Below are 26,007 nucleotides of genomic sequence, written 5' to 3' on the forward strand. Positions count from 1 at the left end.
GGAGCTGGACTTTTGTCCCGGGGAACACGGGAAGCCAGTGGAGGGTTCCCTGCCAGGGACTGACACAACCTGCTTTAGACGTAGCTGTGATATCCTCATACAGACAAAGGCCTCTGAAGATGGTCTCTGTTTCTGAGTCTACCACTCTGTTTCTTCCATTCTTCTTCTTCTTTTTTTTTTTTTTCATTTTTGGTTTACTGCATCCCATGGAAAATTCTTTTTTTTTTTTTTTTTTTTGAGACGGAGTCTCGCTCTGTCGCCCAGGCTGGAGTGCAGTGGCCGCATCTCAGCTCACTGCAAGCTCCGCCTCCCGGGTCTATGCCATTCTCCTGCCTCAGCCTCCCGAGTAGCTGGGACTACAGGCGCCCGCCACCTCACCCGGCTAGTTTTTTGTATTTTTTAGTAGAGACGGGGTTTCACCGTATTTAGCCAGGCTGGTCTCGATCTCCTGACCTTGTGATCCGCCCGTCTCAGCCTCCCAAAGTGCTGGGATTACAGGCTTGAGCCACCGCGCCCGGCAGAAAATTCTAATTACAACTGGGCACTCCCCTCTCCCAGAGAAAAAGCCATGCCCACACACTGCCTCTATTTTGCCAATCATTTCAGGGGTCAGGGTCACTCAGGTTGAGCTTTTCTGGTCTAGCCCTTCATCGCCAAGCTGCAGGGAGGCTCACCCGGGCTCAGAGCGGGAAACATTTTCACCAAGTTACCCTGAGAAGGTCTGAGATGAGTGAGAAGGTGTGCCTGAATTCTTACATGGGGGCCTGGAAGGGCTAATGGGATGGGTTGTTCTTATTCCATCCTTAAATTTAGAGAAGCATCTTTCACCTACCTGGGTTAAAGAAAATTCTTTGGAAAGGTTCTGATGAAACTGACAGCCAACATTGAATTCTTCCTTAGAAGAAAATCTCAGTAACATTTATAAAATGCAGAAGTGTAAACACACAGCTATTGACCTTGAAAACAGGGAAACAGGGTCAGCTGCAGAACTAGGACATAAGCAAATTTTTCAATCAAGAATACATGGGTGGACAGCTGCGGTGGCTCACACCTGTAATTCCAGCACTTTGGGAGGTGGAGGTGGGTGGATCACCTGAGGTCAGGAGTTTGAGACCAACTTGGCCAACATGGTGAAATCCTGTCTCTACTAAAAATACAAAAATTACCCGGGCTCCATCGTCACAACTTATTTAACCTCTAGTTGCTCCTTCTCCCCAAGCTTTAGATCGTCCTCAATCTCCATAGATTTCTGCCTCTTCTCCCATCTCTGCGCATCCTCTGTTCTCCCTGTTAAATTCTCTCTTCCCTGTTATAACCCCCTGTCCCCAATCTGGCACCCCAGATCCCCAGGTATCCTCCCTGCTGTGGTTCTCCCTCTGTTCTCCTTGCCACCAGCATCACTCTGCTCTGTCTGCCCTGGCTCCAAATGCCTCCTCCTCTCCCTCACTCTGAGCCTCCCTCTTTGCTGCTCCCCTCACTACCTTGTTGTCTGTCCTTCATTTCTCTGTACATCTAGCTGTTCTCTACATTTCTGCAGTTGCTTTTCTCCTCCTGCTTTCTTATCTTTTTTTCACTTTTGCTGTCTCTTGGCAAATCCCTCACCCATCCTCTACGTTGCCATCTGTATGGGTCTTCCTCATTCTTCTTTTCTCTGCCTCTGGTTTTCTACTGCTCTCTCAGTCCCTCTCTCTGTCTCCTGATCCTGCTGGCCCACACAATCACACGAGGGTTTGGAGTAAGACGCCGGCATCTCGGAGGAGCACATTTTCCAAGAGCTGAATCTGGGCAGGCAAGAACACCCCATATCACAGGACAGGCACCGGGCACCTCTACAGTGCGGGCTCAGGGGAAGCGGTGACTGCGGAGGGAAGACCTGGGGAGCAGCGGGGCCCAGCATGAGGAGGGAGGTGGGGGGGCAACGACGCCTTCAGACAAGGGTGGGATCTGCAGGATCCCAGGACCAGAGAACGCGTCCTCCCCGCTACTGGGGTCACGGTGCTGTGCTCCAGGAATTGACGAGGGTGAGGCTGGGAGACGCGCAGGGTGGGAAAACACCTCTCGGGTGAGGATTGTTAAAAGCGCAGTGCGGAAGGCGTCAAAAACGGTTTTTAGCAAGAAAACTACGCCATAGGAAGTGTATACGCTGTAGCAGAAAGACCCAGGACGGGATCAGCCTCAGGGTGACTTTAAACCCAAAAAGAAGGGACTTCCGGACCCCCAGGAGAACATCTCCATTTGCTCTGAGTGAAGGAAGAAAGACGAGAACTTCCAGGTCTGTGGGGACCCCACATCCCATGTACAGAAGTGCCGGGGACCTGGGGAGCGCAGACTTAATACAGCACAGAGCAAAACTCACCGCTGCGGTGTGACGGTCACTCCACGGGATCCGCTTCCTGGTCTGCGCGAATCTGGACGTGCAAGACGGAAACCAGGCCTGGGTGGAGCCAACGAGGAGGTGAGCGGGGCCTGGGTGAGGTGTGGGCGGGGCCTGGGTGAAGTAGGGGCGGGGGCGAAGCGGAGAGAACTTGCACTTTAGAACCGGCAGAGGGCGGGGCCGGAGCGGGACCTGTGTGTCTGTCAAGGTCCTTCCAGTCCCTGTTCTCCGGGTTTTGGCGGCGAGAGCAGCCAGGAAGGCAGAAGGATGATTCAAAAGCCCTGGAATAGTCTGGAAGAAGGATGCAAACCAGAATGTAAAATGCAAAGCCCTGCCTGGGTGGAACGTAGGATTTCATGCTGACGGCCCACAGGACAGAATAGAAATCCTCTCCCTTTCTATTCTCCATTCACTCAGGAGGGAGAGTCCACCCTGTGCTCAGCTTCAGAGACTTCCCTAGGGCCACCGCCTGGGATGAGGGACGGAGTGCTCAGGCCAGGGAGGAGTGAGGTCACTACCTACTGCTTAAACACAGCAGGGATGCGGGCGCGGGCGTGGGCGTGGGAGCGGGAGCCTGAGGTCCCAGCTACTCAGGAAGCAGTAGCGGGAGAATCGCTGAGCCTGGGGGTCCTGGCCAGCCTGGGCGACAAAGTAACATTCCCTCCCGCTTTTTTTTTTTTTTTAATAAAATTTTGATTAGGACACGGTGGCTCACGCCTGTAATCCCAGCACTTTGGGAGGCTGAGGCGGGTGAATCTCGAGGTCAGGGCATCGAGACCATCCTGGCTAACACGGTGAAGCCCCGTCTCCACTAAAAATACAAATTAACCGGGCGTGGTGGCCGGCGCTTATAGTCCCAGCTTACTCAGGAGGCTGAGGCAGGAGAATGCTGTGAGCACGGGAGGTGGAGCTTGCAGTGGGCCGAGATCTCGCCACTGCACTCCAGCCTGGGCGACAGAGCCAGACTCTGTCGCAGGAAAAAAAAAAAAAAAAAAAAAAAAATTTCCTTGCCTGAGATAGGGATACCTTACTCTTTTCCATGTGAATATCCAGTTAGTTGTGCCAGCACGTTTGTAAAAGAGATCTATTACTTTCTCCTTTTTATTTCCATTTTTTTTCTTGTGTGTGTGTGTGTGTGTGAGAGAGAGAGAGAGAGAGACATAGTATTTCTCTGTCGCCCAGGCTGGAGTGCAGTGGCGAGATCTCGGCTCACTGCAGCTTCTGCCTCCTGGGTTGAAGCGATTCTTCTGCCTCAGTCTGCGGAATAGCTGGCATTACAGACGCGCGCCACCATGCCCGGCTAATTTTTGTATTTTAGGTAGAGATGGGCTGTCACCATGTTGGACAGGCTGGTCTCGAACTCCTGACTTCAAGTCATCCGCCTGCCTTGGCCTCCCAAAGTGCTTGGAGTACAGGAGTGAGTCGCTGTGCCTGGTCCAAGAAATACTCTTTACTTCGCTTTTTAAATGTTGTGAAAATACAATTGAAAACTAAAATATCTTCCCCGAAATGAGAAATCATCTTCACGACAAAAGAGAAAGAAATAAAAACCATCTTATTAATAAATAAGCCTTAGACCAGAATGTGATGGGAAATAGAGGCAAAGACCTGAGAGGTTGAAAAGACAGAAAAAAAACTTCACTGTTCTATGCAACCCATTAAGTACATGTTTTCAAGATAAACACTAATCAGTCCTCAGGGAAGAGGACTTGACAACATTCTTGGTCACACATAGTTCATCGTGGCTCTACTTGGTAATGGAGGTGACCATCTGTGTCAGCTAGTTAGCTTCATGCAGAGGGAGGGGAAATACTTTAACCCATGTCTTTTTGACAAGTGTGAGTTTTACAACGTGGCGACAGGTGCCCTCTCTGGTGAGGCTCCTACAATCCGACAGGAACTGATGTCAGCAGTAAATAATAAAATTTAGAATACATGATTAATTATAGACTTTATTTGAACACAAAGCTTGAGGACAGCCACCTGGAAACCTCAATTCCAAATGAAGGGGGGCCCTGTTCCCAAGTAGAGACGTTAAGGTTTCACACACAGGGAAAAAGAAGCTTTAGCGGAATCACCACATTTTCCATTCAAGACCAGTGCATCGGCTGCAGCAACCTGATTGGTGACGGATTGATAGACTTCAAGGAAGGTTATTTTATCACTCCAGAAGAAGGGACAACGATGCCACGAGGTCTTATCTCTGGGGCTGCTTAGTCTTCCTAATTATTTACAGGAAAACTGTTTTTTTTTTTTTAATTGGTATAAGGAAACTAAATTTTATTGCATTTTTTTTTTTTTGGTACAGAGTCTTGCTCTGTCACCCAGGCTGGTGTGCAGTGGCACGATCTTGGCTCACTGCAACCTCCATCTCTCCGGTTCAAGCAGTTCTCCTGCCTCAGCCTCCTAAGTAGCTGGGAATACAGGCACGCGCCACCATGCCTGGCTAATGCTTTTGTATTTTTAGTAGAGACAGGGTTTCACCGTGTTGGCCAGGCTGGTTTCTAATTCCTGACCTCAAGTGATCCGCCGGCCTCAGCCTCCCAAAGTGCTGGGATTACAGGCGCGAGCCACCGCACCTGGCCAGCAAAATTCTTAGAAGTTGCACCTGCATGCCATTGGACTCAGGTTGCATGACCACGTTCCTCTCAAGGCTCAGAATTATTTAAATGTCCGTAGCTTTAAATTGGAAATATTTGATGTTTGAATTATTTAACTTCCTACTGAGATAGAGGTACTATCTCCCTTGTAGTTTGCCTTACAAGGAGCGCTCCCAAGTCCTGCAGAAATACATCTCTGGGTCATTAAGCTGAAAAAAGTTTTAGTTACTCTCTAAAAATACCACTTCAGGCGAGGCACAGTGGCTCAAGCCTGTACTCCCAGCGTTTTGGGAGGTCAAGGAGGACAGATGGCCTGAGGTCTGAAGTTTGAGACCAGCCTGACCAATATAGAGAAACCTCGTCTCTCCTATAAATACAAAAATTACCCTGGCCTGTTGGCACGCACCTATATTCCCAGCTACTCAGGAAGCTGAGGCAGGAGAATTGCCTGATCCCAGGAAACGGAGGTTGTGGTGAGCCAAGATCGTGCCATTGCACTCCAGCCTGGGCAACAAGAGTGAAACTCCGTCTCAAAAACAAAAAATAAATAATAAAAAAATAATAATAAATATAACTGGGTGCAGTGGCTCACACCTGAGCAAGACTCCATCTCAGAAAACAAAACAAAAAAACAAAAACCAAACAAAAAAAACGCTACCAGTTACACAGTAGGGCGTCCTCAAAAACAAAGGAAATGCCTCTTCTTTAAGTTTTTTTTTTTTTTTTTGAGACGGAGTCTCGCTCTGTCACCCAGGCTGGAGTGCAGTGGCGCGATCTCCAGTCACTGCAAGCCTCTTCTCGTGGGCTCATGCCATTCTCCTGCCTCAGCCTCCTGAGTATCTGGGACTACAGGCGCCCGCCACCAAGCCCAGCTAATTTTTTGTATTTTTACTAGAGACAGGGTCTCACCGTGTTACCAGGATGGTTTCAATCTCCTGACCTCGTGATCCTCCCACCTCGGCCTCCCAAAGTGCTGGGATTACAGGCGTCAGCCACCGCACCCGGCCTAAGTTTTTTTTACATAGGTGCCTAGGTAAAACTAAGATATGTCTACCTGCTGGTTGGCTGACAGTCTAACAAAACCTATCACTTTGTTGATTTAAAGCTATTCTTGACTGGTCGCGGCGGCTCATACCTGTAATCCCAGCACTTTGAAAGGCTAAGTCGGGGGGGTCACCTGAGGTCAGGAGTTCAAGACCAGCCTGGACAACATGGTGAAAGCCCGTCTCTACTGAAAATGCAACAATTAGCTGGGCGTGGTGGCACATGCCTGTAATCCTAGCTACTCAGGATGCTGAGGCAGGAGAATTGCTTGAACCTGGAAGGCGGAGGTTGCAGTGAGCCAAGATGGTGCCATTGTACTCCAGTCTGGACGACAAGCGTGAACCTGCATTTAAAAAAAAAAAAAAAAGGCCGGGCGCGGTGGCTCAAGCCTGTAATCCCAGCACTTTGGGAGGCTGAGACGGGCGGATCACGAGGTCAGGAGATCAAGACCATCCTGGCTAACCTGGTGAAACCCCGTCTCTACTAAAAAATACAAAAAACTAGCCGGGCGAGGTGGCGGGCGCCTGTAGTCCCAGCTACTCGGGAGGCTGAGGCAGGAGAATGGCATGAACCCGGGAGGCGGAGCTTGCAGTGAGCTGAGATCTGGCCACTGCACTCCAGCCTGGGCGACAGAGCGAGACTCCGTCTCAAAAAAAAAAAAAAAAAAAAAAGCTATCCTTGGTATTTTAGTATTTTAGTGTGCAAGTACTTGAAAGCATGGCTGTAATTATCTTAGAAGCATACATTGTCATGGGATATTGGGTCATCTGGACATTGTGTTTCTGTAGGAGTTTGTTCTTGCAGGTACTATTAAGCTGCTTTCCTTAACTGTAAACATCTTAAGAACGTGACTCATGCGTGAGCAGTAAGGAACACGTCTGGCTAGGTTTACTGGACTTAAACTTCGTCATTCTAGCTCTCCTAGGATTCTGTTTAATAGTTTTTCCACTCATGCACCACAGAGTTCTAAGCACAATTATGGAGACACTACTCTCTTGTTATGTGCCGAGATCATGCCACTATACTTTAGCCTGGGCAACAGAGTGAGACTCCGTCTCAAAAAAAAAAAAAAAAAAAAAAGAAAAGAAAAAGAAAAAAAGAAAACTCATCCAAATTAGAAAGAAAGAAAATTGTATTTGTTTGTAGATGACATGATCTTCTGTGTAAAAACTCCAAAGAGTCAACCAAAATACTACTGGAAATAATAAACACATTCAGTGGATTTGCAGAATACAATATCAGCACCAAAAGTTAGTTGAATTTCCATACATTAACAATCAGCAATTTTAAAAGAAAATTCAGAAAACACTTCCATTTGCTAGGGAAATTTAAGTAAGAAATACTAAGGAATAAATGCAAAGAGATGAGACATTTGTACCTTGAAATCCACAAACATTGATCAAAATGATTTAAAACATATATAGACAGACATAAAACCATATTGATGAATTGGAAAAATTAATACTGTTAAATGATTATATAACCCAATGTGATTTAGAGTCAACACAATACCCATAAAAATCCCTATCAGATTGTGTTAAAGAAACAAAAAACTGGCTGGGAAAAGTGACTTACATCTGTTGGCCAGGCTGATCTCAAACTCCTGACCTCAAGTGATCTAACTGCCTTGGCCTCCCAAAATGCTGGGATTACAAGCATGAGACACTGCACCCAGCACAATCCTCTTAACCTAAACACTTTAACATCAATTAATGCTTGAACTCAATGTTAAATCAGCTCAAACTCAAATCAGTGCTGAATTGGCTCTAATGACAATACTTGATTGTTTGCTACACTCATTGCATTTGCATCAATTATCTCAAAAATGAATTTTTTTTTTTTTTTTTTGAGACGGAGTCTCGCTCTGTCGCCCAGGCTGGAGTGCAGTGGCGCGATCTCAGCTCACTGCAAGCTCCGCCTCCCGGGTTTATGCCATTCTCCTGCCTCAGCCTCCAGAGTAGCTGGGACTACAGGCGCCCGCCACCTCGCCCGGCTAGTTTTTTGTATTTTTTTTAGTAGAGACGGGGTTTTACCGGGTTAGCCAGGATGGTCTCGATCTCCTGACCTCGTGATCCGCCCGTCTCGGCCTCCCATAGTGCTGGGATTACAGGCTTGAGCCACCGCGCCTGGCCCGAATTTTCTGATGTTCTGCAAGGAGTGACCTCAGACTGAAGACCTTGCCGCACTTATGACATTTGTAAGATTTCTGTCCAGTATGGATTCTCTGATGGCTAATGTCTTGTGAACGTGAAGTGAAGGCTTTGCCATTATCATCACAGTTGTGAGGTTTCTCTCCTCCATGAATTATCCTATGTTTTGCACTGGATGAAGCTTGACTGAAGACCTTGCCACAATCATGACATTTGTGAGGTTTCTTTCTAAGCATGAGTTCACCGATGAACTGCAAGTTACAAATGATGTCTGAAAAATTTACCACATTTATTACACTTGTAATATCTCTCTTCATTATGGATTATCCAATGATTTGCAATGGTTGTAGCATTACTGAAGACTGTGTGACAATCATTACATTAGTAAACTTTCCCTACACCATGCATTGCCTGATGGTGAATAAGTGGTGACTGCCCACTAAAGGCTTTGCCACACTCATTACACTTGTACGGTTTCTCTCCAGTGTGAATTCTAGTATGTCCTGCAAGGTGTGAATCACACCCAAAATCCTTGTCACAAACCTTACATTTGTATGGTTTCTCACCAGTGTGAATTCTCCTATGTCTTTCAAGGTGTGATTTGCGACTGAAAACTTTGTCACATTCTTCACATTTGTAAGGTTTCTCTCCAGTATGAGCTCACTGATGAACTGCAAGGTAAGAACGATGTCTGAAAAACTGGCCACATTTATCACACTTGCAAGATCTCTCTTCATTGTGGGTTCTCCAATGATTTGCAAGCGGTGTAGTTTTACTAAAGACTTTGTGGCAATCATTACATTTGTAAGGTTTCACTACACCATGGATTGCTTGATGGTGAATAAGCGATGCCCTTACCCTAAAGGCTTTGCCACACTCATTATACTAGTAAGGTTTCTCTCCAGTATGAATTCTAGTATGTTCTGCAAGGAGTGAATGGAGCCCAAAAACCTTGTCACAAACCTTACATTTCTATGGCTTCTCTCTAGTATGAATTCTCCTTTGCATTGCAAGTTGTGATCTGCAACTGAAAACTTTGTCACATTCTTCACATTTGTAAAGTTTCTCTCCAGTATGAATTGCCTTGTGAACAAAATTACAAAAAATTAGCCGGGTGTCGTGGTTTGTGCCTGTAGTCCCTTGCTGTTCTGGAGCCTGAGGCAGGGGAATCACTTGAACCCGGGAGGTAGAGATTGCAGTGACCTGAGATTGCGCTGCTGAAAAGACATGAACAAGTTGAAAGCCACTGTGACTCGGCTCATTGCAAACTGCCTCCCAGGCTCAAGCAATTCTCCTGCCTCAACCTTTCGAGTAGCTGGGATTGCAGGCACACACCACCACACCTGGCTAAGTTTTGTATTTTTAGTAGAGACAGGGTTTTGCGATGCTGGCCAGACTGGTCTCGAACTTTTTACCACAAAAAAATGAACGTATAATACATAGAAATGAACAAGTTGAAAGCCACTGTGTCTTAAACAAATGACAGTAGAACTAAAATATGGGAAGGCCAGGCACGGTGGTTCACCCCTGTAATTCCAGCACTTTGGGAGGCCAAGGTGAGCGGATCACGAGGTCAGGAGTTCAAGACCATCCTGGCCAACATGGTGAAAACCTGTCTCTACTAAAAATACAAAAATTAGCTGGGCACAGTGGCATAGGCCTGTAATCCCAGGTACTCAGGAGACTGAGGCTGGAGAATTGCTTAAACCGGGACCCAGGAGGCAGAGGTTGCAGTGAGCCAAGGTCATGCCACTGCACTCTAACCTGGGCTACAGAGTAAGACTCCATCTCAAAAAAAAAAAACAAAAAAAAACTAAAATATGGGCATCTCATTCATCCTCACAAGCTCCCTCAGTAAGATTGATGAAAATTGTAACTGTTCAGGGTTGATCCCACAACAAACTGAACAAAGTTTTTCTTGTTAAAAATGAACAATGCCCATCCTGGCTAACATGGTGAAACCCCGTCTCTACTAAAAATACAAAAAAAACTAGCAGGGTGTGGTGGCGGGCGCCTGTAGTCCCAGCTACTTGGGAGGCTGAGGCGGGAGAATGGCGTGAACCCGGGAGGCGGAGCTTGCAGTGAGCCGAGATCACGCCACTGCACTCCAGCCTGGGAGACACAGCGAGACTCCGTCTCAAAAAAAAAAAAAAAAAAAAAAAAAAAGAACAATGCCAGACACGGTGGCTCAAGCCTGTAATCCCAGGACTTTAGGAGGCTGAGGTGGGCGGGTATTGAGGTCAGGAGTTCGAGACAAGCCTGGCCAACATGGCAAAACCTTGTCTCCACTAAAGATACAAAATAATTCACTGGGCATGGTGGCGTGTTCCTGTAATCCCAGCTATGTACATCAAAAGCAGGTATGGGGCAAAATCACAAAAGAGAATACAAAACCAGGAATAGCCAAGATATACAAGGACAGATTCCTCATGTCTGGAGGGACACTTTCCTCACCCACAGACTCCAGGTTCCTATAGTTCCCCACATCACGGCCCTGTATAAAGCCCTCTGTGCAGGGTCCAGGCATTTCCACTCCTCCAAAGAGAATTTTATAGCCACATCCCTGAAAGTCAAGTGTTCCTAAAATGAAAAACACATTTACATAAAACATTATGGAGGAGTGAGTTGTCACCTTCACACAAAATGAGATTAAGTATCAATTTGATCAAAGAATATGTTCTGACAAATCCACATTAAGGTATTTCTGAATTTAAAAAAAAAGTTTGGCTTCAAATGCATTACAAAATCATAAACAAAATATCTCCCTTTATTAGTCTCCTTTTCCAGATTGTACGAGCTATCAGTGCACATTGATGTATGACTTTCATGTGTAGTTTCTGGGATCCAGTCCACACAGAGCTAAACATGCATCCAAATGTGGCGCCTGAACAATCCCAGCTACCCAGCAGCACTGACACCATGAGGCCCACACCCCGTCTCCACCCATGGCTGGTGTGAGCCCTTCCCAGGACAATGCCCAGTGCAGCCTCTATGGAAACTCATGTCACTGGGTTATAGAAGATGGAATTTTTTTTTTTTTTTTTAGACAGTCTTCCCTGTCCGCTCACTGCAAGGTCCGCCTCCTAGTTTCACGCCATTCTCTTGCCTCAGCCTCCCTAGTAGCTGGGACTACAGGTGCCCACCACCATGCCTGGCTAATTTTTTTTGTATTTTTATTAGAGATGGGGTTTCACCTTGTTAGCTGGGATGGTCTCAATCTCCTGACCTTGTGATCTTCCCACTTCGGCCTCCCAAAGTGCTGGGATTACAGGCGTGAGCCACTGCGCCCATCCTAAATTTTGTATTTTTAGCAGAGACAAGAGTTTCACCATTTTGGTCAGGCTGGTCTTGAACTCCTGACCACCAGCCTTGGCCTCCCAAAGTGCTGGGATTGCAGGCATGAGCCACCACATCCAGTCCCTACTCATTATTGTGATAGTTGACAACAATGGAAAATACTTAAAATCATTACAATTATTATAAATAAAAACTTATTACAAATGTTGAGTTTTCTACATACACCATGGGCTTATCCATCCACGTATTCATGCACACACATCACATCACGGTGTTACACACGTGGTGGCGTGCACCTCTAATCCCAGCTACTCAAGAGGCTCAGGCAACAGAATCACTGTAATCCAGGAGGTGGAGGCTACAGTGAGAAAAAAATCCCACTATTGCACTCCAGCCTGAGTGACAGATTGAAACTCACCTCAAAAATAAATAAATACATAAAATCAATGATGTGATAAAGCATGCTGTATCACTGATGTGTATCTCCACTTTCCAATCCATTCCAAGTTATTAAAAGTGCAAAGTCTGGCTGGGCATGGTAGCTGAGGCCTGTAATCCCAGCACTTTGGGAGGCTGAGGTGAAAAAAACACAAGGTCAGGGGTTCCCGACCAGCCTGATCAATATAGTGAAACCCTATCTCTACTAAGAACACAAAAAAATCAGCCAGGCATGGTGATGCATGCCTGTAATCCCAGCTACTCAGTAGGCTGATGTAGGAGAATTGCTTGAACCCAGGAGGTGGATGTTGCAGTCAGCTGAGATCCCGTCACTGCACTCCAGCTTGGGCAACAGAGCGAGACTCCATTTCAAAATAAATAAATAAATAAATAAATAAATAAATAAATAAATAAAACAATTAGCTGCATGGGGTGACACACGCCTATCATTCAAGCTCTCTGGGAGGTTAAAGTGGGGATTATTTGAGCCCAGAGTTTCAGGCTGCTGTAAACTCAACATTGTGCCATTGTACTCCAGAACTAAGCCACAGAGTGACATTTTCTCTCTCTCCCTCTCTCCAACATGGTGAAACCCCATCTCTACCAAAAATACAAAAAATTAGCCAGGCTTCCTGGCACACATCTGTGGTCCCAGCTACTTGTGAGGCTGATGCCTGGGATGCTTGAGCCTGGGACATAGAGGTTACAGTGATCCAAGACTGTGTTACTGCATTCCAGCCTTAATGACAGAGTGACATGCCACTTCGAGAAAAAAAAATTCCAAAACCATCTTGTATATTCCTGAGCAAAAGAAACTTCTTTCAAGGTCTAAGGTTCTAATGACATCAATCCCAAACATGTAATTACTCACTCCCAGAAAAATCACAGAAATATGTTCAAAATGTACACATTGTGAACACAGAGCTGCAGGTGCTTTAAACACTGAAAAATGGTGAACACATAGCTCTAGGTGCTTAAAACACTGAAAAAGAGGCAGCTGTAGAAATGAGATCTGAGCAAATGTTTTCTTCATGAACACATGGGCTCTGCTAAACCAAGGTTCCAAGTCAGTCCAGCCCATCCTTCAACACCTGCAGATAATATTATGGACCAGAGGGACTTAAATTCATTACGTTACAAACAGAGGAAGCAACACGTCATCACTTCATCATCACATCCAATCAACTCACCGCTCATCTGCACCCAGGGTCCCCCTTCATCTTCATCACTGTTTCCCTCCCTCATTCTGTACACAGCTCTCATTCTCATCTTCTCTGAAATTAGAATTAGCCTGGTGTGGTGGCACATGCCTGTCATCCTAGCTCCTTGGGAGGCGAATGTGACGATCACTTGAGCCCACAAATTTGAGGCTGCTGTTAATAGAATGGTTCCATTGCACTCCCGACTGGGCCCCAGAGTGACACCCTGTCTCATTAAAAAAAAGTTTGGAGTCAGAGACATAGTGACTCACTAGTGTAGCTTCAAATGCATTACAAAGTCAGACGCAAAGTATCTTCTGTAGTTTGTCTCCTTTTCCAGAATTTACCAGATACCAGTGCATATTAATATGCTGAAGGGGGCCTGCCCCTCCACACCTGTGTGTATTTCTCGCAAGGTGGAGATAAGAGACTGAGAAAAGAAATAAGACACAGGGACAAAGTATAGAGGAAGAAAAGAGGGTCCAGGGGACCAGCGCTCAGCAAGTGAAGACTTGCATCAGCGTCAGCCTCTGAGTTCCCTCAGTGTTTATTGATCACTATCTCTACTATCTCGGCGAGGGGAATGTGACAGGACTATAGGGTAATGGTGAGGAGAGGGTCAGCAGGAAAACACGTGAGCAAAGGACTCTGGGTTATAAATAAGTTTAAGGAAAGGTGCTGTGCCTGGATGTGCACGTAGGCCAGACTTATGTTTGACTTTACACAAACATCTCAGTGCAGTAAAGAGCAGTATTGTCACCATCATGTCTCACTACAGCCATAGGGCGGTTTTCTCCTATCTCAGTAAATAGAATGTACGGTCGGGTTTTACACTGAGACATTCCATTCCCAGGGACAAGCAGGAGACAGATGCCTTCCTGTGATCTCAACTGCAAAGAGGCCTCCCTCTTTCACTCATCCTCCTCAGCACAGACCCTTTATAGGTGTTGGGCGGGCGGACTGTAAGGTCTTTCCCTCCCAACGAGGCCATATCTCAGGCTGTCTCAGTGGGGGAAACCTGGATAATACCCAGGCTTTCTTGAGCAGAGGTCCCTGCGGCTTTCCTTGGTGCATTGTGTCCCTGGTTAATCGAGAATGGAGAATGGTGATGCCTTTCACAAACCATACTGCCTGCAAGAACTTTTTAAACAAAGCACATCTTGCACAGCCTGAGACCAATTAAATCTTGATTCAATACACACATGTTTCTGTGAACACAGGGTTGGGGCTAAGGTTACAGATTAACAGCATCTCAAAACATAAGAATTTTTCTTAGTACAGATCAAAATGGAGTTTCTTATGTCTTCCTTTTCTACATAGACACAGTAACAGTCTGGTCTCTCTTTTTTTTCCCCCACAATGTATGACTTTCATATACAGTTTCTCTGATCTGGTCCACAAAGAGTTAAACGTGCATCCAGATGTGGCCCCTGAACAATCCCTGCTGCCCAACATCACTGACAGCACGGGACCCTCACCCCATCTCCATCCATGTCTCGTGTGAGCCCTTCCCAGGACCATGCCCAGGGGAGCCTCTTCCCAAGCTCATTCACTAGGTTATAGGAGATGGAATTTAAGTGAAGATGACAAGGACTGAGAAAAGGCATGGGTGAGTGCGAGCAAACGTGTGAGGCAGGACGCTTCAGACTCACAGCAGACTGGCTACCACAACACCTGGCATTTCAGAAAGGAAAGAGGCAGCAGAATCCACCGAGGAATATCACTCACCTGAGGAAGAGCCATCCCTGGATCCTTTTCTTTGCTCTTCTTGGTGGCTTCCTCATGTAACATGAGTCTTTGGAAATCCTGTGTGTGAAAAAATCAGAGATTTAATGTTTAGAAACCACTCCCTCCTTTCCTGTGACAAAACACACACACAGGGGAGACCTCACCCGGGAGAAAGAGTGTCCTCTGCTGCCCACTGCACCCGAGATCATGCAGAGATAAGAACGTGCCACGGGAAGATCTACAAGGCTAATTTTGACCCGTTTTCAGATCTTGCTCCCCTCCTGGAATAGTCCACACACACACACGCTGCAGCAGGACACAGATCTCCAGGGCACAGATCTGGCCCTAACCAAACCCCACACAGAGCACAGCCCCTCACCTCCCTGTGGATCACAGGCTGATCTCAGCTCTCAACATGGAGGAAACTGCCTTGATGTTCAATGCTGGAAACAGATGAGAATCACCAGCACCATAGTAAATATTACTGAGGGTGGGTTTAAATCTATGATAATAGCAATCTCTGATAAAACAGCATAAAAGATGTATTTGCAAAATGCCTGAGAATTCTAATGTGAAGTCAGGGTTGAGCTCCACTCAGAGGGCGCCAGCCCAGCACAGCCCCACCTTCTGGCTCTGCTGTCTGCTTGGGGACTTGTTCCCACCAGGATCCAGTGAATAGCAAAGGAGCAAAAAGAATCACACAGAACAGGCAACATGGACCAGAGGTGGGGGTGAAGGTGGGGCTTCCATGTCAAACGGGGGACTGTGGGTGATCACAAAAGTTTCCGTAGAAAAAATGATGTCAGAACAAAGACTTAGGGAAGAAACGCTGCTTGTCACTTGCAGCTGAGGGGACAAAGAATCCTAGGCAGAGGGACATCCTAGGTGAAGGCCCTGAGAAAGGAGCAACCTCAGTCCCAGAAAAAGGAAAGAAGCCTGCGTGTCTGGAGCAGAGGAAGCCAGGAGGACCCAGGCAGGAGATGAAGTCAGAGGAGTCGTGGGGGCCCAGATCCATAAGGATGAGGTCTTGAAACATTTTTCTCTCACACCTCAAAAGAAGTTTGGAAATCATGTATTTTCTCTTTCCTTTTATGTATACATGGAAATTTCTCTTTACATTATAAATGACAACACTTACAAATAATGCAATTTATCTCCCATACTTAAAATAAATGCTGTCAAGTTTGGCTAAGTTTCCAGAAGTACACCGTCACCCTCATCTGAGACGTGTAGGACTGTAAGGGAACGTGTTTAGGGGTTCAGGAAGTCACTTATGGATACATGAAGGTGGAGATGCCTGTTTCATGTCCCAGCAGAAAGCTGAGGAGACAACTGGACACAGGATTGTAGAGCTCAGGGGAGAGGCCTGCAGGGGACACGGGTAGGTGGGTTAAAGCTGTGAGATGAGATTAGGAAAAGCAGTGGATGTGGAAAGAGACAAAAATAAGTTCAAGATGATTTGAGTCTAATCTCGTTTTTTTTCCATTCTGGTATTTGTGATTTTTACATTTTGGGAGGACAGGAATCCATTTAAAATTGAAATTACAGCTGAGCATGACCCTCTCCTACAGGAAAAGCCACACACTATTTGGCGAAGTATTTCAGGGGTCAGTGAAACTCTGTCTCTACCAAAAGTACAAAAAATTAGCCAGGTGTGGTGGTGTGCATCTGTGGTCTCAGCCATTTGAGGGGCTGACTGGGGTGGACCTTTGGGCCTGGGAGGCAGAGGTTGCAGTGAACCAAGATTGTGTCACTGCACTAAAGCATGGGTGACCCAGTGACACTCCGTCTCAAAAAAAGAAAAAAAAAAATTCCAGGACAATTTTATATACCTGAGCAAATGAAATGCCTTTCAATGTCTAAGGTTCTGATGGCATGAATCCTAAACATGTAATTATTTTCCCAGAAAAATCAGAGTAATATCTTCAAAATAAACACGATTGGGAACACATAGCTATAGGTGTTTAAAATACGGAAAGAGAGGCAGCGGTACAAAGGAGATCTGAGCAAATGTTTTCTTCATGAACACATGCGCTCTGCTGGAACAAGGTTCCAAGTCAATCCTTCCCGTCCTTCAACATCTGCAAAGAACATTATGGATCAGAGGAACTTGAGGGGAACATTTACTTAGCAGCTCACGGTTCACCATTTAATCAGATGACATAAAGAAAGAAAATGGAATAATAGGCTACTTCAGCTAAATTTTGATGTCAGCATAAAGAAAAAGTTCCTTGATATCTTTATCAAGTACACATTGAAACAACCTAAAATCATTTATCAGGTACCAGAAAATGTTTCCAATTATGATACAGACTAGAAAGCATGCAGTCCTCAATGCAAACTGAACACAACAAATTTCAGAGAAAATCAGTTTTAAAATGGTTAAAAAAATATATCTAATGAAATGTGGGGTCATAGAAGAATATTTTGAACACATATCATAGTTGCAAAACAATGATGTGACTTCATAAGAATCTACCAAAGCTCTTATGAGAAGCAGTTATTTATATTATTTTATTTTAGAGGCAGAGTCTCGCTCTTGCCCAGCGAGAGTGCAGTTGCACGATCTCAGCTCACTGCAACCTCCGCCTCCCAAATTCAAGCCATTTTTCTTCCTCAGCCTCCCAAGTAGCTGGCATTTCAGGCACTTGCCACCACACCAAGCTAATTTCTATATTATAGTCAAGATGAGGATTCACCATGTTAGCCAGGCTGTTCTCAAATACCTGATCTCAGACGATCCGCCCACCTTGGCCTCCCAAAGTGCTGGGATTACAGGCATGAGCCACAGCACCTGGCCTTTTTTTTTTTTTTTTTTTAAATTAAGAAACACGTTGGGCTGGTGGCTCATGGCTGTAATGCCAGCACCTTGGGAGACCAATATGGCTGTATCGCTCGAGCCCTGGAATTTGAGACCAGCTTGGGCAACATGATGAAAGCCCATCTCTACCAGGAACACAAAAATTTGCCCAGTGCAGTGGCACATGGCTGTGTTCCTTGGTACTTTGGAGGCTGAGGTGGGAGGATCCCTTGAACCCAGGAGATTGAAGCTTCAGTGAGCTCTGATCCTGTCACCGCTCACATGCCTGGGCAACAGAATGAGACCCATCTTTAATAGAAATGAAGAAAAAGGAAACACATGCGTCCTGGGTCTGGGGACAGGGGGCCTCTAAGGCCAATTAACACGAACCTCAGGAGGTCCTGATGATGTGTGCCCAAGGCGTTTAGGCTGCAGTTTGGTTTCACACATTTTACGACACACAAGACGGCAGTCAATACACACATACATTGGTCCGGTCTGGAAAGGTAGAATAACTGGAATTGGGGAGTTTCTGGGTCACAGGTAGGTAACAATCACATTCTTTGAGTCTTTGGGCAGCCTTTCACTAAATACACAATTTATATGTGAGGGGGGAGGAGGAATAGTCACTTATGCCTTAGACTGGCTCAGTGACCCTGCATTTTTACATACACTATAGGGCAGTGAAAGCAATCGGATAGGCATTTGTCTCAGGTGTGCAGAGGCATGGGTTCTGTCCCACACCTGGAAAGATAAGCTATTAGTTTATATTGCCAGGGTGAAATTCAACAGAACTATTTTAGGGTGGAGATCTTGAGGCTTCCAGTTTGGGAGAGGCATACGTAGCTTTTAAAAAAAATATTTGTAGCTATCTTGTTTAGGAATAAAATGGAAGGCAGGTTTGCCTGACGCGGTTCCCAGATTGACTTTTCTCTTTGGCTTAATTTTGATTTTCCTTTCACAAGCTTGTGACAGCCATAATGCTTTGACACACTGATACTGTTTTATATAGATTTTCCATAACAGTAAAGTCCAAGGGTCTGTCATGAACCGGGTTAGAGAAGATGAGAAAATTTTCAGAAGAGTCCATCTCAAAAAAAACAGAATTTAAAATACTCTACAGAATTAAGTAATTTGACTTTTTTAAAATGAAAAGTCTCACATATTTATTACTGAACCCAGCCAACCAAGGTGTTCATAACAGATCCAGAGAGAAGAAAATCATTCTCAATAAAACACGTCCAACTCTGCAGATAGTGGTGACATTTCCAGCTTGATATGGTAACGTGATTGGATCCTCAGACAGCATAAATATGTGTGCCGTCTCATGTGCAATTCCTTATAGACCCACCTTGGCTCTTCTCCAGTGTCTTCTTTTGACAGTTGTACCTACAAAACTGATGTGGATGGTCTGTCTGCCACTCTGTACATCATTTTCTTTCTTTTTTTTTTTTTTTTTTTTTTGAGATGGAGTCTTGCTCTGTCGCCCAGGCTGGAGTGCAGTGGCACAATCTCGACTCACTGCAAGCTCCACCTCCCAGATGGAAGCTGGGAGAAGGAAAAGGTGGAAGCTCCTTCTCACGCCATTCTCCTACCTCAGCCTCCTGAGTAGCTGGGACTACAGGAGCCCACCACCATGCCTGGCTAATTTTTTGTATTTTCAGTGGAGACAGGGTTTCACCGTGTTAGCCAGGATGGTCTCGATCTCCTGACCTCATGATCAGCCTGCCTCGGCCTCCCAAAGTGCTGGGATTACAGGTGTGAGCCACCGCGCCCAGCCTGTGCATCACTTTCAACACTGTCTTTTCCCAACTTAAAAAGACTTATCCATTTACAAACCGGTGATTTCTTTCGGGCATCGTCCCCATAATCTTTTCATAAAGCATCAATGATTTCATTGTCCCTCTACTCAAACTTTACCAAATTCATTTTTTGATACACTATCTGTCTCTGTCACCCACGCTGGAGTACAGTGGCATGATCATGGCTCCCTGCAGCCTCGACCTCCCAGGCTCAAGCCATCCTCCCACTGCAGTCTCCACAGAAGCTGAACCAGCAGGCATGTGCCACCATGCCCAGTTAATTTATGTATTTTTTGTAGAGAAGGGGGTTTCACCATTCTGTCCAGGCTGGTCTTGAGTACCAGGGGCTCATGTGACCCACCTGTCTCAGCCTCTGAAAGTGCTGGTATTACAGGCCTGAGCCACTGCATCTGGTTTCATCGTAAATTTGATATTTCTTGTTTCAACTTTAGCAGAATTCACATTGCTTTGAATGAGTCTCTTTTCAAACTCATGTGTTACCCATGTGAGTTCCTCAAACTACAGCCTGTTCAGACATGTTGTAACAGATTTGTACCAGTTTATTTTGGTGCAAAAAATGTGACATCATGCACAATTTTCTCATAATGTGTATTTTCCCATGAACTTCCTGAAGACCCCTTGTACTAGCAAACTGTATTCAAGAGGATAGAAAAAGGATTGTAGATATTCAAGTGCCACTTATTTCTGAGATGCAAGGATGGTTCAACATATTCAAGCAAATCAATGTGATATTCCACTTGAAGAGAATGAAAGATGAAAACCACATCATCTCAATACATGGAGAAAAAGCATTTCACAAAATTCAACATCCAGTCATCATGGAAATCCTAAGCAAAATAGATACAGAAGGACATTTACCTCAACAATAGAAAGACCATGCATGAAACAACCACAGTGGAAATAACCAATCAGGGAAAATGGAATGCTCTTCCTGTAGGATCTCACATGATGCAAGAATGCTCTCACCCCTTCTATTCAATCAATACTGGCTGTCCTAGCCAGAGCCACGAAATAGCAAAAGAAATCAAACTCATCCAAATCAGAAAGAAAGAAGTAAAATTATAATAGTTTGTAGATGACATGATCTTCTGTGTAGAAAATCACAGAGTCAACCAAAATGCAACTGGAACTAATAAACATATGCATTGGATTTGCAGAACAGAATAATAGCAGCAAAAACTAGTTGAATCTCCATACATTAACAATAAACAATTTTAAAAGAAAATTTAAAAACACTTTCAATTGCTAAAGAACTTAAAGTAAGAAATACTTAGGAATAAACATAAAAAGGTGAGAAATTTCTACCTTGAAATCTACATTGATCAAAATGACTAAAAACATGTATAGAGATACAAGCCATATTGAATGGAATAATATTGATACATGATTATATAACCGAATGTGATTTAGATTCAACACAATACTCAGAGAAATTTCTATAAATTTTTGTTAAAGAAACAAAAAACAGGCTAGGCACGGGGGCTCACACCTGTAATCTCAGCACTTTGGTACGTGGAGGCGGGCAGATCATAAGGTCAGAAGATCAAGACCATCCTAGCTAACACAGTGAAACCCCGTCTCTACTAAAAATACAAAAAACTACCCAGGCATGGTGGCGGGAGCCTGTAGTCCCAGCTACTTGGGAGACTGAGGCAGGAGAATCGCATGAACCTGGGAGGTGGAGGATGCAGTGAGCCGAGATCACATCACTGTACTCCAACATGGGCAACAGAGCAAGATTCCATCTTAAAAGAATAAATAAAAGAACATACAGGCTGGGAAAAGTGGCTCCCATCTGTTGGCCAGGCTGGTCTCAAATTCATGACCTCAAGTGACCTACCTGTCTTGGTCTCTCAAAGTGCTGGGATTACAGGTGTGAGCCACCGTGCCTGGCTCAATTCTCTTAACATAAACAGTTTAATGTCAATTAATGCTTGAACTCAATGTTAAGTCAACTCAAACTCAGGTCCAGGCTGATTTGACTCTAATGTCAATTAATGCTTGACGGTTTGCTGTACTCATTGCATTTGAAACAATTGTCTCCAAAAGGAATTTTCTGATGTTCTGCAAGGAGTGACCTCAGACTGAAGACCTTGCCACACTGACGACATTTGTAAGATTTCTGTCCAGTATGGATTCTCTGATGCCTAATGAGGTGTGAGGGTGAATTAAAGGCTTTTCCACACTCATCACACTTGTGAGGTTTCTCTCCAGTATGAATCCTCCTATGTCTTTCAAGGTGTGATTTGCGAATGTAAACTTTGTCACACTCTTCACATTTGTAAAGTTTCTCTCCAGTATGAAGTTTTTGATGACATGCAAGGTATGCTTTTGTACTAAAAACCTTCCCACATTCATTACACGTGTAAGGTCTCTCTCCAGTATGAACTCTCTGATGTTCTGCAAGGCGTGAATCACTCCGGAAAGCCTTGTCACAAACTTTACATTTGTATGGTTTCTCTCCAGTATGAATCCTCCTATGTCTTTCAAGATGTGATTTGCGACTGAAAAGTTTGTCACATTCTTCACATCTGTAAGGTTTCTCTCCAGTATGAACTCTACGATGTCCTGCAAGGGTTGCTCGTTGCTTAAAAACCTTGCCACATTCATTACACTTATAAGGTTTCTCTGCAGTATGAACTGCCTTATGAATCACAAGGACTGAGTTTCGAGCAAAGGTCTTGCCACACTCATTACACTTGTAAGGTTTCTCTCCAGTATGCAGTCTATGATGGTATACAAGGTGTGACGTCTGACTGAAGGTCTTGCCACACTCATTACACCTGTAAGGTTTCTCTCCAGTATGACTTCTATGGTGACATGCAAGGGTTGCTTTTTGATCAAAAACCTTGCCACATTCATTACATGTGTAATGTTTGTCTCCCCTATGAATTCTAGTATGTTGTGCCAGGTGTGAATCATGCTTAAAAGTCTTGTCACAAACCTTACATTTGTATGGTTTCTCTCCAGTATGAATTCTCCTATGTCTTCGCAGATGCAAATGAAAGCTTGATCCAAGCTGATCTTTAATAGGCTTGTTTCCACCAAGCCTTTGATCATATCGGTCTGTACTACCTGTCAACTTTTTGATTTCTGTCACGGGTGCTTCATGGTCATTTGTTTCATCTTCTCGCCACTGAAACACAAAGTCATGAATGTTTTTCTCAATTTCCTGGGAGCACAATACTCCAATGTGATAACTTGCTTGTCTTTGCAATATCCCTGTGTGGAACACCTCTGTATTGCCTTGCCCTGTTGACGACAATGTATTCATCATGCATTTGGAAGAGATATCTACAAAATATAAACACCAATAGGTTTCCAATTAAGTACAGATGGTATATAATACTGAAATGTGTAAATATCACACACACAAAAATACTTAAACTTCCCAAACATGAGCTTCAAAATTTAGGAACACAAAACAAGTAGATTCTTTAATAAATAAAGACCGATTACATGTACTTCAAATCATTTTTATAGAAGCCTATTTCCAATATCATGACAAAACACTGACAGGGCACAAATATGTGTAAGCCTAAAGTAAGGAGTATTTTTCCACTGTGACCCTAAAGTGTATCACACTGCACAAAAAACATATCACTGTCACATCAATGAAGACAAAAATATATATTCTTCATATATATAGTATATTTAGTATATACAAATAAATGCTAAAAAACCAGACAATGTACTATTTTGGTAAATAATCCGCAACAAGCTCTTGTAAGGATAATCAAAATCAATGGAAATTCTGTATTATCAAACAATCATAGCACTGACAAGATTACAAAAATTAGCCAGGTGTGGTGGCCCACCCTGTCATCCCAGCTACTCGGGAGGCTGAGGCACAAGAATCAATTTAAACCAAGATGCAAAGGTTGAAGTGAGCCAACATCACACCACAGCACTCCAGCCTGGGTGACAAAGTAAGACTCCGTCTCAGAAAATAAAAAAAGGCAGGGGGTGGTAGCTCGCACCTGTAATCCCAGTACTCTGGGAGGCCGAGGCAGGCAGATCACCTCAGGTTAGGAGTTCGACCAGCCTGGCCAACGTGGCTACTAAAAATACAAAATGTAACCGGGCCTGGTCATGGGTGGCTGTAATCCCAGCTAGTTGAAAGGATGAGGCAGGAAAATCACTTGAACTCGAGAGGCAAAGATTGTGGTGAGCTGAGATCGCACCACTGCACTCCACCTTGAGCAACAGAGTGAGACTCTGTTTCAAAAAAAAAAAAAAGAAAGAAAATTTTAATACCATATCTTTCTGAATAACTGTTACAAAATTACCTATATCCATGTGGAACAGGCACATTGTGACTTTTTTAAAAACATTTTTGTATTTTTATTTTTTTGATATGGAGTCTCACTCTGTCACCCAGGCTGGAGTGCAATGGCATAATCTTGGTTCACTGCAACCTCCGCCTCCTGAGTTCAAGCAAGTCTCTTGCCTCAGCCTCCCGAGCACCTGGGATTACAGGCATGCGTCACTATGCCCAGCTAATTTTTGTACTTTTAACAGAGATGGGGTTTCATGTTGGCCAGGCTAGTCTCGAACTCCTGACCTCAGGTGATCCACACATCTTGGCCTCCCAAAGTCCTAGGGATTACAGGCATAAACCACTGTGCCCAGCGGCACTTTGTGACATTAATGAAGAGAATGTGTCAGTTATATTGCATACCACACACCAAAAACTCATAAAAATCAATAAAATATTGCAACCCATGATAAAACAAGAAAGAAAATAAGTCAATTTATACCGCCTACAGAATTCTAAACAATTCCCTCTTAAGAAAAAAGCCAAAACTTGTAGTTACCACCAGTACACAACATAAGAACTGAAATACGTGTTAAGATCACTACCTTCTGAAGTATGAAGTGAAGAAAATACACAGCATTATAAGGAATAAGAACTGACTAACAGCCGGCCACGGTGGCACATACCTGTAATCCTAGCACTTTGATAGGCTGAGTCAGGTGGATCATGAGATCATACGTTCAAGACCAGCCTGGAACAAATGGTGAAACCCCATCTCTACTAAAAATACATTAAAAAAAAAAAAAAAAAAAAATTAGCTGGGTGTGGTGGCAGGTGCCTGTAATCCCAGCTGTTTGGGAGTCTGAGGCAGGAATCATTTGAACCCGGGAGGCTGAGGTTGCAGTGAGCCAAGATCGGGCCACTGCACTCTAGCCTAGGCAACAAGATGAGATTCCATCTCAAAAAAATAAAATAAGATAAATAACTACTTCTCAAATAATCTTTGGTAGATTTGGTATTCTCTAATAGGAAGTTCCTGCAGATGCAGACTTGAGAGAACTGAGTCATGGGTGTTGACTACTCGTGAATAGGACCGGTGCATTTATAAAGAGACATTAAAGAGCTGATTGCCTGTTCCTCTTTCCACCATATTAGGACACAGCAGGGAGATGGCTGGGCTAAACCATGAAGAAGGCTCTCACCAGGAACCAATTTGGCTGGCACCTTGCTCTTGGATTTCCCACTTTCCAAATTCATGAGAAATAAATGTCTCTGTCTTAAGCCTCCCAGTTTAAGCTACTTCCTTTTTCATTGTTTTTCAGTTCGAGTTTCTCTGTCACCCAGGCTGGAGTGTAAGTGGCATGATTATCCTACCTCAAGTGATTCTCCCTCCTCAGCCCAGAGTCTCACGCTGTCGCTCGGGCTGGAGTGCAGTGGCATGATCTCGGCTCACAGCAACATCCACCTCACAGGTTGAGGTGATTCTCCTGCCTCAGTCTCCCAAGTAGCTGGGATTATAGGTGCATGTCACCATGCACAGCTGATTTTTGTAGTTTTAGTAGAGATGGGGTTTCACCATATTGGCCAGGCTTGTCTCGAACTACTGACCTCAAGTGATCAACCCGTCTCAGCCTCCCAAAGTGCTGGGATTTTAGGTGTGAGCCAGTGTGCCTGGCCCATTTTTGGCATTTAGTACATTCGAGGTTTCACCATGTTGGCCAGTCTGGTCTCAAACTCCTGACCTCAAGCAATCTCCCCACCTTGGTCTTCCAAAGTGCTGGGATTAGAGGCGTGAGCCACCGTGGCCAGCCAGTCTAAGCTATTTCTAACAGGACAGTGAAATGACTGAGACAGGAACAGGAGAATCTCATCAACATCACCGAAGGCTGACAAATCTTATTAAACAAAGTAAGTTTAGGGTCTGTACTATAAATCTTGCAATACTTGAAGCCATCTAATAGCACTAACATGTTTTAAAAACCTTGAGACAGGTAGGGCATGGTAATCCCAGCATTTTGGGAGGGTGAGGTGCGAGATTCATGAGGTCAGGAGATCAAGACCATCCCAGCTAACAAGGTGAAACCCCATCTCTGCTAAAAAAAAATACAAAAATTAGCCTGGAATGTTGGCACTCCCCTATAGTCCCAGCTACTTGGGAGGCTGAGGCAGGAGAATCGCTTGAACCTGGGAAGTGGAGGTTGCAGTGACCCAAGATCAGAGCACTGCACTTTAGCCTGAGTGACAGACTGAGACTGTGCCTCAATGAAAAAAAAAAAAAAAATGACAGAAAGCTAAA

At 44.6% G+C, this 26,007-nt stretch overlaps 3 protein-coding genes and 1 pseudogene across 35 annotated transcripts in view; all 4 read right to left on the minus strand.

Annotated features, from left to right (window-relative positions):
- The window catches only part of LOC102135034 (zinc finger protein 525), a 21,218-nt gene extending 19,163 nt beyond the window's left edge, over positions 1-2,055 (minus strand). For 3 of the 4 annotated variants that reach the window (XM_074024585.1, XM_065535868.2, XM_065535871.2), the window contains exon 1: positions 833-1,971. The gene's annotated coding sequence lies outside the window, so the exon portion shown is untranslated. Of the gene's footprint in view, positions 1-832 lie in introns of all 4 variants that reach the window. The other variant, XM_074024586.1, reaches the window with a different exon arrangement.
- LOC141409132 (uncharacterized) lies at positions 1,500-22,705 on the minus strand. Of its 3 annotated transcripts, XM_074024625.1 has the most exons (5): positions 21,294-22,705; positions 14,831-14,908; positions 13,094-13,328; positions 10,623-10,748; positions 2,357-2,665 (listed from the first exon to the last, which is right to left on the minus strand). In XM_074024625.1, exons 2-5 carry the CDS (start codon positions 14,891-14,893, stop codon positions 2,373-2,375), a joined length of 717 nt encoding a protein of 238 aa, XP_073880726.1. In that variant the 5' UTR covers positions 14,894-14,908; positions 21,294-22,705; the 3' UTR covers positions 2,357-2,372. The 3 variants fall into 3 exon arrangements, with proteins under 3 accessions (XP_073880725.1, XP_073880726.1, XP_073880727.1); XM_074024624.1 differs by lacking the exon at positions 13,094-13,328 and having other exon boundaries at positions 1,500-2,665; XM_074024626.1 differs by lacking the exon at positions 10,623-10,748.
- LOC141409134 (uncharacterized) lies at positions 8,437-10,516 on the minus strand (annotated as a pseudogene).
- The window catches only part of ZNF320 (zinc finger protein 320), a 34,675-nt gene continuing 28,642 nt past the window's right edge, over positions 19,975-26,007 (minus strand). For 22 of the 28 annotated variants that reach the window (XM_065535876.2, XM_065535895.2, XM_065535896.2 and 19 more), the window contains one exon: positions 19,975-22,747. In XM_065535876.2, the coding sequence (XP_065391948.1) occupies positions 21,444-22,747 (1,304 nt within the window). In that variant the 3' untranslated portion in view covers positions 19,975-21,443. Of the gene's footprint in view, positions 22,748-24,397; positions 24,492-26,007 lie in introns of all 28 variants that reach the window. The other 6 variants (XM_074024595.1, XM_074024594.1, XM_074024597.1 and 3 more) reach the window with 3 other exon arrangements.

Source organism: Macaca fascicularis, chromosome 19, assembly GCF_037993035.2.
Source record: "Macaca fascicularis isolate 582-1 chromosome 19, T2T-MFA8v1.1".
NCBI lineage: Eukaryota > Metazoa > Chordata > Mammalia > Primates > Cercopithecidae > Macaca > Macaca fascicularis.